Source organism: Oryx dammah, unplaced genomic scaffold (genome assembly GCF_014754425.2).
Source record: "Oryx dammah isolate SB20612 unplaced genomic scaffold, SCBI_Odam_1.1 HiC_scaffold_25, whole genome shotgun sequence".
Classification (NCBI taxonomy): Eukaryota; Metazoa; Chordata; class Mammalia; order Artiodactyla; family Bovidae; genus Oryx; species Oryx dammah.
The window spans coordinates 82,202,020-82,215,847 of NW_024070209.1; the positions used below are offsets into that span (position 1 = coordinate 82,202,020).

A 13,828-nucleotide genomic window follows, 5' to 3' on the forward strand; every position below is an offset into this window, starting at 1 on the left:
AGAGATGACCTTGCACGCTTTGAATAGTAGGATCCAGAAGAGTTTCAGACTAGCCATCCATTTATACTTACTCTTTCCTATACAGACCTTGTGCTCTCTTGTCTTGATACTTTTGTTCATATTATTTCTGCTTCATTCCTTTGAACGAACAATACCAACTTCAAGCACTTCTTTCAGTAAACCTGTTGTCATTGATATCTACCTGCTCTGAAGTTATACCTTTAGTGGCCTTGCTGATGCTGCTAAGTCACTTCAGTCGTGTCTGATTCTATGTGACCCCATAGACAGCAGCCTACCAGGCTCCCCCGTCCCTGGGATTCTCCAGGCAAGAACACTGGAGTGGGTTGCCATTTCCTTCTCCAATGCGTGAAAGTGAAAAGTGAAAGTGAAGTCGCTCAGTCTTGTCAGACTCTTAGCGACCCCATGGACTGCAGCCTACCAGGCTCCTCCGTCCATGGGATTTTCCAGGCAAGAGTTCTAGAGTGGGGTGCCACTGCCTTCTCCCCCTTTTTTTAAATTGAAGGATAACTGCTTTACAGTGTTATGTTGGTTTCTGCCATACATCAGTGTGAATCAGTCATCAGTATACATATGTCGCCTCCCTCCCACCCCTCTCGGTTGTCACAGAGCATCAGGTTCAGCTCCTTGTGTTATATGGCAGTTTCCCACTTACATGTGGTATATATATATTTCAATGCTACTCTTTCAATTCATCCCACCCTTTCCTTCCCCTGCTCTGTCTACAATTCCATTCTCTATGTCTACAAATTGTTCTCCTCTTGATTGGGATATAATTGCATGTCCTTTGTTAGCCCACACCATTATTGTGCATTGTATTTAATTATTTAGAATGCAACTGGATTTTCACACTGCTAGCTGAGAGCTCTGTGTTGTAAATCTTGATACCCTCCCTGGTGCTGAGCACAGGTCTCTTGTCTGTAGAGGACACCTAAGTTTTTGTTCATCCTCCCATCTATTTGGCATTCATAAGGCACATGTCGAGTGTTTCCTTGGTACTACACCCTGGTGCTTGGTACTGAGAAACTAAAGCTAAAGAAGATGTGCTGTCATTTTTGCCATCAAGTGGTACATAGTCTATGTGGGACAGGCAGACTAGTAAATAGTTACAGCATATTAATGAATAGAAGGAAACTGTGGGGCATTTTTATAGTCCAGGAACATTTTTATAGAGAGGGATATTTTTGCAAATGTTTGAATTGTATCTTAATAGAAAAATAGGATTTCTCTTGAAGTGAAAGTTAAAAATGCATTTTGGAATTGCTTGATATTTTGACTTTATGATTGCTGCCATTATCCCAAGTATTATCACACCCTTGTACAGATTTTAAAGTATATCGTGTGTTAACTTTATTTACATAAAACAAAAACATGTCTTGGCACTTTCTAAAAGAGGGAATTCCAATGAATAGAATGTTGTATTTCAGAGGAGTTGCTTTTAAACTATATAAAGCCTAACTTTTATCCTGCTTGAGGTGTCACTTCATGCTCCAGGTCTCATTCTCTGCTCCCAGGTTCTTTCTTTGCTGCTACTATGAACTCTGGAAGCTGGGTGTTTCCATTAGAGCCCAGGGCTGCCTGGAGACCTCTTACAATTAGAAAGCTTGAAGCTCTTCCTTTGTGGAGTGTCAGGATTAAACTGGGCAGGAGGTACTGTGTTCTGTCCAGAGGAAAGTATGATACCAAAATTCAGCCCTCTCCATCACCCATTTAACACAAACTGATTAACCAAACAAAACCCCTTAAAATTGTTTTCAACAGTTTGACATTAAATGACTTTTAATAAATTACATTACAAAAACATTTAAGTCAAGATTAAAACATTAAGATATGTGCTTTATTCAAGTGGCTTCTTTACTACAGACAATTCAAGTACAGATATCTCTTCTTTCTATTTTTATTCTGTTTGAACACAGTATCAAGGTTATGTCTTCTGAATATCAGTTCCAGCCTCTTGGATATAAAATTTACACCAGAAACTTGGGCGTTTTTCTTCACCTCCCTTTTCCCTAAATTCCTGAAATAGTAAGTTTGTGTACATTTCTATAATGAAGCTCAAGTTTTACCTTTTTTCTTATGACATGAATAAATAATGCATAGTGGAAGGTGACAGATCTGGGTTCATTTCCTAGCTAGTAAACACTGGGCTGCTCTCTGTTGCAGAAATGTGAAATGATACGACTTTCTAGGGTCACTTTAGACCCACATGAGATAATGTGAAAATCCTGTAGTACCATTTGAAATGGAAATGACCTGCACCTGTGCCAGAGACAAGTGGTACTACTGTCTTTGATTAGGCAGCAAGAAGGCATTTGTGAGAAGTAGCCTTTCTTCTAGGTTTCCAAAAAAAGGGCGGCTGCTGCTGCTGCTGCTGCTGCTGCTGCTGCTGCTGCTGCTGCTGCTGCTGCTGCTGCTGCTAAGTCACGTCAGTCGTGTCTGACTCTGTGCGACCCCATAGATGGAAGCCCACCAGGCTTCCCCATCCCTGGCAAAAGTACTGGCGTGGGGTGCCATGGCCTTCTCCGGGAGAAAAGGGCACTTTTTTTTTAAAAAAATAATGGAACCAAATCTTACCAATCTTAACACAATTTGTCTCTTAATTTCAGTTTGTCCACAGGAGAAATTGAAAACCGCGCCCAGTCCCTTCATCTCTTTGAGACATTGAAGACCGACCCTGAAGGCTTTCACAAACATATGGTCAAGTATATTTACCCTACGATCGGCGGCTTTGATCACGAAAGGCTGCTGTACTATTTCACTCTGCTGGAGAGCTGTGGCTGTGCAGATCTTGGGAAGTATGCCATTAAACCGGAAACCCATGTTCGGCTCCTGAAGAAATTTAAGGTAGTGGCATCAGGTAAGATGATCGTCTTCCTGCCTGAATTCCTTCTGTCAATTCAGTCTCGGACTTCATTTTTGGCACATGATCGTGTTCCTGCACAGTGGCTAGCATAACTGTGAAAACACAGTATTTTGATGCTAATTGACTTTAGTTATCGTCTCTCCAGCTCCTTTACTTACTGTTGAGAGACTTAAATACTAGAGAAAGTTAGGTCACACAGTGACTTACAGAAGGCCTGGTATTCACATCCAAAGTTTCTGAGGTCTTTTTTCCCCCCGACTCCCATTGTTTATATTTTATCTGTATAAATGACAAGGTTGAGACACTTTAGGCCGTTTGGCAGAATTTTACTTCAGTGGAACCTATGTGTTTAAGGAATGTATGAAGCCTTTAAAATAAGAGCTTTAGAATCTTTAATGAATGGTGGAAATCTGTAGAATGGTGTCTATTTGTCTTTATGCTCATAATTAAGAGGTTAACCAGAAGGTATGCAATTAAAGATGGGGAAAGAAAAAGGTGTGTGGGGGGGGAGTTAACTATATTAAAATCTCTCAAATCTGTATGAAATTTTATAATTTACTGAACCTGGGTCTCCTGCATTGCAGGCAGATTCTTTACCATCTAAGCCACCTGGGAAGCCTTTATAATTTATAAGGTACTTTCATCTGCTATTCGTAACAATTGTGAGAATTTACTTCAGTTTATCAGAGGTTTACTGAGTAACTGAATTCAACCCTGGACCAGACACAGAGGAAAAGGAGTGAGTTTCAATCCCTGCCTTTAGATAGTTGATGAGATGTCAGTCGGATGACAAATGAACATGGTGCAGTTTGGTGAGAGCACCATTAGAAGAGGATGTAGATGCTATGGGACACTGAGGAAGTGAGGAGATGTTGCCAGGTCCAGGGTACGCGTGAGGATGCTGGGACTCACAGAGTGACCTGTTCAGGGCTGCACAGTTGGCCAAGCTGCAGGCAGGGATTGGAACTCAGATTTTCAGTTTTAACTCGGTGACAAACGAAGCTGTCTGTTGGAACTGAATCTTTTCATTCAGCCGTGCAGAGAGGCCCTGTGTGGGTTTGAAAGTTCCTGTATGTATATGTTGGAATGAACTTTTTTCTTGCCTTTCCAATAGGTCTTGATTACAAAAAGCTGACTGATGAAAACATGAATCCCCTTGAGGCATTGGAGCCAATCCTTTCAAGTCAGAATATCTTATCCATTTCCAAACTTGTTCCCAAAATCCCTGGAAAGGATGGCCACATGCTTTCCCCAAGCTCTCTGTACACCATCTGGTTACAGAAGCTGTTCTGGACTGGAGACCCTCACCTCATTAAACAAGTCCCGGCGTCCCCCCAAGAGTGGCTGCACGCCTATGACGTCTGCATGAAGTACTTGGATCGCCTCCTCCCAGGCGACCTCATCACTGTGGTGGATGCAGTGACCTTTTCTCCAAAAGCTGTGACCAAGGTAACCAAAAAGATACCTTCACGTAGACTGGCCATTTTAGAAGAAATGAATATTGCCCTTCTAGTCTGTCAATTTGTTTTTGTTACCTTTCTTGAAATGAGGAATACTTACATGGTTGGTGGTTTCGTTTTTTGCTGAGCGTGACGTACGTTCACTGGGAGGTCATTTTCCTCTATCACAGTTGTACAAGTAGTCTAAATCGGGCTTGACGGTTGTAATTTGCACATCCAGTTTGTGCATGTTATAATTGTTCTCATAATGTGTCATTTTATAGTGAATACTCCATCCTCTTCTTTCCATCTGACAAGTGGAAAGAACCTCCAGGGCCAAGCCCATGTTTCCTACATTCAGAGCCAGGCTACCAACTTGCTGCATTGAAAATCAAGATCTTAAAAAATTTTCACATTAATAACACTTAGGACGTAACTGGCTGGTAGAATTGCCTGGAGTCTGTGTGACATTTTCCAATGTCCACGCTGTGTCTCGGTGAACACTTTAACTGGATTCTAAGTCCTGCTGTCGCTCCTTCAACAATGTAGACTTTCACATAAATAGATGGTATAGGTCCTTACCCTTCCCTTCTTGCCCCTCTCATCCAGACTCCCCTGCTTACCACAATTGTGGATTTCTCATTGCTTGGACATGGGGCATTGTCTCTCCTAGAAAATCTGACTGCTGGTCTCGGATCTAAACAGCATCATCTTTGGGACTTCCGTTCACTTTCTCTCCCCTGTCTTTGCTGCTACCTTCTCTTTCTACCTTCTCTTTTTACCAAGTTGCCCAGTCTGCCCAGGACCCTACCCCATGTATTTTTACTGTAGTTCATGTTAACTTGAAAACTGAGTGTAGAGTCTAAGAATCCAAGTCATTCCTTTGGAGACTGGCACAGTTGGAGGTTCAAACATCTACTAGAAATGCTAGTTTTAGCTACTTTGCTAGATTAATAGTTGTGGGTAATCAAGGACTCCATTTCTTTATTATAACTCAATTAATTCAGTTAATAACTTAGTTTGAAATTTTACAACCAATACGGTGAAAAGGAGATAATCATTTTTGTTATTGTTAAGAAAAAAGCAAGGATGGTTATAAAAGGATTTAGCATGATGTATCTGAAAAGAGCACACACGTAGAGTTACAAGGCTTTGAACTTTGGACCTGCCACTTCTCAACTCCTTGGTTTAGCCTCAGGAATCTGTGTTAGACTTCTGCCTCCTTAGGGCAGAGGCTGTAATTTGAATTTATAAAATAGATAATAGCATTACCCTGATTTGAATAGGTGAGGAAATGAAATTGAGGTTCAACAAGGTTAATTTGGTAATAGAGGAGCTATGATTTGAACTCAGGGAGGCTTGTTCCAGGGTCTTTGCTCTTAAGTACTGAAGTATACTATTTCTAAGAAGTAGAACAAACAGCTAGAGTCAAGGGACCTGGAACCTTTGTAGCAACTGTGGGAGAAAAGTAGGGCTAGAGAGCCCCAGGCATTTTCAGTCCAAGTGGAGCAGCCTGTCATGGAATGGATTTTTCCAGAGCAGGGCTGAGTCTAAATGAGGAAGGCCGGGCCGGAGCCTCGCAATGTCTGGGAAAAGACGAGAGTCCAGTAAACAGTGGATAAATCTCCAAGGGTGAGAAGAAGCTGGAGTCCAGTGAAGTACTAGCAATGCTGGAAGTGTGTTTTGGAGGGAAAGGGCTGAGCCAGGAGGGGTGTTGAAATCCAAGGAAATGGCTCCAGAGCTGGGTGGGACCTCTGAACCAGCTGAAGGAGCTCTATAAGTGAACAGACTGGCCAGGAAGATGGAGTGGCCCAGGCTGAAGAAGGTTTTATGTATTTTGTCTAAGGGCAGAGACAAAGCCTAGCATAGCCAGCCAAGGCCATGTTCTAATTGTGAGCACGTGTGTGGGGGTGGACAAACAGCCTAGACTTTCCAACAGTGGTTATTTGCTCAGGGTTAAGAAAACCTAGGATTTAGATGCAGAGTCTACTCAGATTGTTATAGACGATTTTAAGTTACAGCACATTCTCACTGCCTTAGTTTCTTAATCATGTATCTTTAAGATACCCTCCAACCACGAGAAAATATATGACCCAGTTGTCTGTGGGCATATGTGCACTTTTTCCGAGGAAAAGATGCATAGCTGACCCAGTTGGGATCGAGTCAGTTAATTGTGGTGGTGTTTTCTCTTAGCCCAGATGGTGTAATTCTCAGCAAGATATTTTGCTATAGAATGTGTCAATAGGTGGTTTCCTACTAAGTCAAGCTATAGAAAAGTAAGACAGCCACATTAATTTGCTATCTTTAGCTTTATGTCTGTTCTTGGTTTATTAATGGGCAAGTTTAAGTTTTCCATTCAGAGAGGGCAAATACAAAGTTTAGGTGCAATGTGTCTTTGATATCACAAATGCTGTCCTAGAGAGAGAGGGTATAAAATTCATGTTGAAATACAACCCTCACACGTCAGAGGACACATTTGGAAAAGGAAATGCGGCTGGATGTGGCCAAGTTTGCAAAACACCAGATGTTGCCACAGCTTGTACATGATATAAAAAATGTAAAATAAGTGTATGTTACTCATATATAGTGTGCAGTTTTCAAATGTGTACCCACATTTAATTCAGAGCCAAACTTTTGGAAAGAACTGATGAACCCCTGCTAGAGGGCCTAACAAGTATTCAGATACTGGAATTCATAGAGGAATAGCCCTAAAGCCTGAATTTCATACCCATTCTGTGATGAAATAAGCCTGCTAAGGCACTTTGCCTTCATAATAATAGTCACTTGCGCTAGCAGAATTCATAGACATTCTGGGGAAAATATTCACAAAACAACATTATGTCATGTAAGCTAAGATTGAATTTGCATGACATTCGAGGTGATGAATATGCAGAAGGGAAAAGAATACAAATGTTTCAAGTGCATTGGCTCTAGTTCTCAATTGCCGCTTTCCAGTTGAGTCAGGTTAGGGTTGCTCTCATATTGCTTTTCCAAATCAGTAATTAGAAACATTTTTATTGAAGGGCCAGAGAACATGTTAGTGGGTTAGAAATCCAGGAAAATGGTCAGCAAAGCTGAAAAGCCGGTCAGAACACCATTTGCTTGGTTCAGACATGATGTGATTATAGAAGGGGGCTGCTGCTGCTGTTGTTAAGTCACTTCAGTCGTGTCTGACTCTGTGCAACCCCATAGATGGCAGCCCACCAGGCTCCCCCGTCCCTGGGATTCTCCAGGCAAGAACACTGGAGTGGGGTGCCATTGCCTTCTCCAATAGAAGCGGGCACTTGCGTGTAATCCCAGCCTTTGTGTTCTGTGCTCGGTGCTCACTCTCAGTTGCTGGTAGAGCTATATCCAAAAATAAGGATGTGGAAAATACTCCTCCTATTTAGGAGGTGCTCCTCTGGAGTTTGCCCAAATCCTTCTTTTAAAAGCTCAGTAATCACAGAATTAAAAGTGCCTTGTAGTGTCCTGCCCACTGCTTCTCAAACTGGATTGGGTAGGCATTTGCCACCCGCTCCCCACCCGTGTGCACCCTAGGTTTCAGCTTCTAGCAGTTTGTTCATTTGGGAAATGTTATCTCCTTTGGGTTAGAGCAGAAAAATTCTTGAGAACCTCTTTAGTCTGACCTCTGACCTTGAGCATCATTTCTATTGTTAATTAAGCCACTACCTCTGCTTCTATATTTATTCACACACACACACACACACACACACACACACACACACACGAAAAATTCTTGAGAACCTCTTTAGTCTGACCTCTGACCTTGAGCATCCTCTGACCTTGAGCATCATTTCTATTGTTAATAAAGCCACTAACACACATACACACACACACACACACACAGACACACACAGACACACACACACGGAATCTTTCTTTCTCTTCTTTATGTTGCCCACTTTCTGGTTCTGCCTTCTGAAGCTGTGGAAACGGCATGAGGGCATCTCTTGTTCATAAGACTGTTTAGATTCTTGAACTAAGCTACTGTTTCCTCCCTTATCCTGTTGTCTAGACTACTTGCTGTAAAAATCTAGAAGAATAGATTTATCGTAAAAACCATGATATGATCTAAAAATAAATTTTACTTCAGAAGTTTAAGTCACAAGCAAAGGGCTGCAATGTAGTTATAACTTCAGGATCTTTCCAGTGCTAATGCTGTCTGTTAACTAAGAATGGGAGTGCATTTTTCACCATAATGAACAATTGATGTCAGAAATCTATGTAAAAATGTTTGCTAAGTCACTTCAGTCGTTTCCGACTCTGTGCGACCCTATAGATGGCAGCCCACCAGGCTCCTCCATCCCTGAGATTCTCTAGGCAAGAATACTGGAGTGGGGTGCCATTGCCTTCTCCAGTAAAATGTTTAGGTAATGCATATTTCCTAATTGCGTGGCATGATATATGACTTTCTGCTGCATCAATCAAATGCATGCTATACAGATTTATTAAGTATTTAGGCTTTTTTGTGTGCTATTTACTCCATTAGTTGCCATTGGAGACATCAAGACATAAAAGACATGCCTGTAAGAAACTTAAAATTAAGGGTTTTTTTCTTTACAGTAAAATTATAGTAATTGAGAATTACTCTCCCTGTGAAATTACAAATTCGTTGAGGGCAATGATGATGCCTTTTATCTCCAAAGTTCCAAGTATCTAGCATAGTATAAAAACAGATACTCCTTAAAGTGGTTGTTAAAATAGTTATCATCATAAATGGGCAGTTTTTACATCTTTTGATTTGTGAATGCCTTATTATTCTTAGCAATTATTGAAGATCCTAAACAACCTTTGTTTATGTAATATTTGTTGATATTTATCATATTAGAAATTAAAACCAACATATTTTAAAAATATATGTTTAATTCACTTAAGACTACCAATAATAGATCCATTTATAGGTTGATGCTATAGCGCCTCTTAATGGAAAATAGTCTCCAAAATCACTGCAGATGGTGACTGCAGCCATGAAATTAAAAGACACTTACTCCTTGGAAAAAAAGTTATGACCAACCTAGATAGCATATTCAAAAGCAGAAACATTACTTTGCCGACTAAGGTCCGTCTAGTCAAGGCTATGGTTTTTCCAGTGGTCGTGTATGGATGTGAGAGTTGGACTGTGAAGAAGGCTGAGTGCCGAAGAATTGATGCTTTTGAACTGTGGTGTTGGAGAAGACTCTTGAGAGTCCCTTGGACTGCAAGGAGATCCAACCAGTCCATTCTGAAGGAGATCAGCCCTGGGATTTCTTTGGAAGGAATGACGCTAAAGCTGAAACTCCAGTATTTTGGCCACCTCATGCGAAGAGTTGACTCATTGGAAAAGACTCTGCTGCTGGGAGGGATTGGGGACAGGAGGAGAAGGGGACAACCGAGGATGAGATGGCTGGATGGCATCACTGACTCGATGGAAGTGAGTCTGAGTGAATTCTGGGAGTTGGTGATGGACAGGGAGGCCTGGTGTGCTGCAATTCATGGGGTCGCAAAGAGTCGGACACGACTGAGCGACTGAACTGAATGGAAAATAGAAAGATAGTTATTTCACACACACACAAAATGAAAACGTGACATCATTTTACAGTTACATGTCTGGCTTAATATTAATAGAACACAACTAGGTTCTCATGTTTGTTTCTATATTCAGTTTTTGTTGTTTGGGTTGAAGAAGATGAAGTTTTCAGCCTTACACAGATACGAGATTAGAAAAGGCAGGTGTGGTTTAATGGCCTGTGGTGTAATTTTGAGTGTTCTTGCCACACTAAAACTCTCAACAAATGATAGATTCTTACAGGCTAGTTGTAGTGTAGAATCAGAAACCCTATCCTTGATATCTCTGTGCTCCATTAGACTAAAACTGTTGTTCTAGATCACACTTTGAATGGCTCCTTTACCCGTGAATGATTTGGAATATAATGCATTAAGCATTTGGAAAATTGGCTCACTGAGTTATGCACATCATCCAAATGTTGATACAGAGCCTTATATATCATCAACAAAATCACATGGATTATTCTGAACACTCATCTCATCCAGTGAGTCTTTGAGTATTGGGAAGCTGTCATGCTCACAGTTGTGGGTACATGTTTTCCAAAATTCCGATTTTTGCTTGAAAGCTTAAGTTGTGTCATTGGCAATAAATACTCTGAGTTATTTTTCTTGAAGTGACAGGCTCACTTTGTTTACGTTGGAGAAAATGTTTGCCAAATATTCAAGTCTGAATAGCCATAATTTGTCTATTAAGTCGTTCTTTCAAGCACAAATGGTAATGTATGCCAAAGCAGCTACTTCACCTCTTCATGACTGAGAGAGTCATTCAGACACTTTTTCTTTATTATATTTCAGTACACACTGAGGCATTTTATGTATATCTCTCAGTCCTTTGGAGATAATGCACTCAGTGGTTGAGATTTAATGAATTATTTTTACTCCTTCATCAAGAACATTCTCAAATGAAAATATCAGTGGAGGCCACAGTGACTCTTAGGACAGCTTGGTGCCACTCCCTTGATTGTGCTAAGTCCCCACAGTTTTATCCACCCTTGCTTTTTTACCATCATCTAAGTGTCAACATGGTGAAAAAAGGTAAATAATGTTTTTATGTCATTATCAAAATAATTTTGACCTTGTGAACCTCTTGAAAAGAGTTACAAACCTTTGTGTTTTGTGGTCCACACTTTGAGAACCAGTTATAAGTTATTCTTTTCAAAACCACAACCATCCTGGTGCCCACATGAAAGAGCATTTCAACTTTAAATATGTGTAATACAAAAAATAATGAAGATATGTCTGGTCAGTGCAAAAAGGGTTGTCTTGTAGTTCAGTTCCTCAAAATAGTGTAATTCCTAATCAGCTTTCCAAATGTAGAGGTGTCAGAAAGAACTTGAAAATGTAAATGGAATGTGTACATGGTAATATCATGATATCACTCTATGAATTTTTGAGCTTGCAATATATCTTTTCTATCTACAAAGTTTAGCTTTTATAATGTTTTTAGCGAACATATACATTTTTTAATATTAATCAAGCTTAGCAGAGAGTTCTCTGGGAGAGGCATACATTTACCTCTTCCTCAGTTTCATTCCCAGGCCAGGATTTCGCTTTAGAGAAGAGGTGATTGAATTTTCCAGGACTGAAATGCAGTAGAGTTTGGGGGTGATGATTAATCGTGGCTCCACTCTTTCTTTACTCACACCCCCTTTTAGAATTCAGGAGGATGAAAATGACTATCAACAATAAATACTGTTGGAAGAGCTGGAATTGGGGAACATGGCCTGGATCTGCAGCCCAATAGTCTGTCTTTCATGAAAGTTCACACTTGTTTGAAACTTGGCGTGTTAAGAACGGCTGCAGAAAGTCATTCTAGAAGGAAGCTAAGGATGGGTGTGCCCTGACAGGCAGGGCAGACTGGGGTTGGGGCATTAACGTGTGGCTCTGAAGTCTGCTCTCATCCAGTGGGGAGGAGTCAGGAGAGGGTGAGAGGGATGCCCACGGTGCGCTTGCTATAGTTTTGGTTGGAGAGGAAATTTTCTCCTCATAATGGAAAGATGAGGAGAGGACAGTGGGTTTTTGACTTGCTTAATTAATTTGGCTTGCTGGTGAGGGGAGAAAGGAGTCCAGAGTCTGTGGGGACCTGGTGCTGTTACCCGCCCTGCCACGCCCACTCCCTGAGGCCACTCCTCTCTTCCCCATGAGTCATGTGGTACATCCCCCTGGGACCAGTCGTGGCAGTGCAACCTGTTGTAGAAAACTCCAGCCTAGGTCAGAAGAGACCCTCCTCCGCCTTCCTGTGGACGACACTAAAAATTCACTCTCTGTTCTGTTTCCCATCTCAGATTTTTGCCCAATTGAACTGAAGATTAGAACTCATCACAAGTTTTAAGTTAAGCCACAAGCTTAAATGAGAGTAGAAATAGGCCAAGTGTTACAGGTCAGCAACTTTAAAATGACCCAAATTTAAATTCCCGTGATTAAATTCCCAGGGAGAAATTGACATCCTTAAAATCAAATCCACTTGCCCTTTTAGTTAAAGTTCAATTCCATCGAAATCCAAAATTCGTAAGTTGAACAAAAGTAAAGTTCAGAGATGATTTTCCTGGTTTCTGCTCAGTCTTACAGAGAGGGCTGCATTAGGTGTCTGGGTGATAATTCAGGTTCTTTCAGCAGAATACACCTTCTTTCACTCTAGGAGTAGCTTCTTCAGCAAATCTGAAGTTAAATTAATCCTGCCCCAAGTTTTCCATGCATTTCATTTTAAAAACCCTAAAAGAAAAATAGAATAAAGATAAAACAGTATCAACCTCAACTCCATCACCTTGTAATTTAGAAAACTCAAGCAAATCACCAGCTCTGAAAGAGCCAAGCAAAATCCTGTTCCAAGTTCTTTCCAGACACACATTCCTGGAAGGCTGGAAGAGGCCTGGTGGGGTGAGAACAAAGGGGAGTTGACAGAAAACCCCCACTGGGTTTAACTTTGCCAGCGTATCAGGTCAAACCACTTATCCAGAGATTGGGTGGGTAGGTCTCCCATCAAGAGGTTAACTGTGATGTGTGTTCCCCATGGAGGAAAGAAAAAGTATCCACGTTGTCTTCTCTCTGAGGCTGATTTATTTTACATGTCCCCGTCTGCAGTCACTCTGCCTACCTAATTTCCATTTCCCCATTTAAGCTCTGTGTAACTCTCAGTTGTGTCCCAGTGGCTACTGTTGCTGTCTTTTATTCTATGAAATCCCACTTGTCTCAGAGACCTTTCTCTTAGGGAGCTTTGCCACTCATGCCGATGTTTGTTTCTGCTGAAAATCACCCTCAGTAGATCTCTCAACTGAAATCAACATAAATGGTTTTGAATTCTGTGCCCCTAAGGACCACGAGAAGACTGCTACCTTTGCTTTGTGCTTGTCTGAATTGAAGTATTTCCATCATATCTTTGGGGCTTGATGGGGAAAGAGCAGTAGATAGTGTCTCGTCTTCCAAAGTTACAGTCAGTTAAGAGTCAGAGGGATCAGCCAGATGAAGATCAGTTACTTTATTGTTGGGGGGGTTGGAGTGGCAAGCATGGTTGATTTTATACAGTCAGCCTTCCTCATACTTGCTCCCTGCCCAGATCTTTAGACATCCCTGCCAAACACGAGGATATTTTATTTGGAGAGCATGAGTGCATCCTCAAGAGAGCTGCCTCCCACCTTGATTCCCACCCATGGGACCCCAAGCGGTGGCCCCTGGGTTAGTGCTGCCCAGTAGAATGGTGAGGTGAACCACCTGTTGACTTTGAGAAGTTCTAGTAGTCACATTAAAAAAAGGTGACACAGAGCAGGTGAAATTATCCTAAATGTTACCATTTCAACCCAGGTCTCCTGCATTGCAATCAGATTCTTTACCATCCGAGCTACCAGGGAAGCCCATAAAAATATGAGTGAGATATTTCCACATTTTTGTTTTTGCTGTTTGGTTTTTATTTTTTTGCCTGCTCTTTACCATCTGTTGCGGACTCACTTGTTAATAAAGACGAGTCGCA

The 13,828-nt window shown here is 41.3% G+C and overlaps 1 protein-coding gene across 1 annotated transcript in view; it reads left to right on the plus strand.

Moving 5' to 3' along the window:
- The window catches only part of NBAS (NBAS subunit of NRZ tethering complex), a 331,331-nt gene that overhangs the window by 233,321 nt on the left and 84,182 nt on the right, over positions 1–13,828 (plus strand). Inside the window, exons 43-44 of the mRNA XM_040225023.1 lie at positions 2,625–2,875; positions 3,996–4,330. Of these exons, the coding sequence (XP_040080957.1) occupies positions 2,625–2,875; positions 3,996–4,330 (586 nt within the window). The remainder of the gene's footprint in view (positions 1–2,624; positions 2,876–3,995; positions 4,331–13,828) is intronic.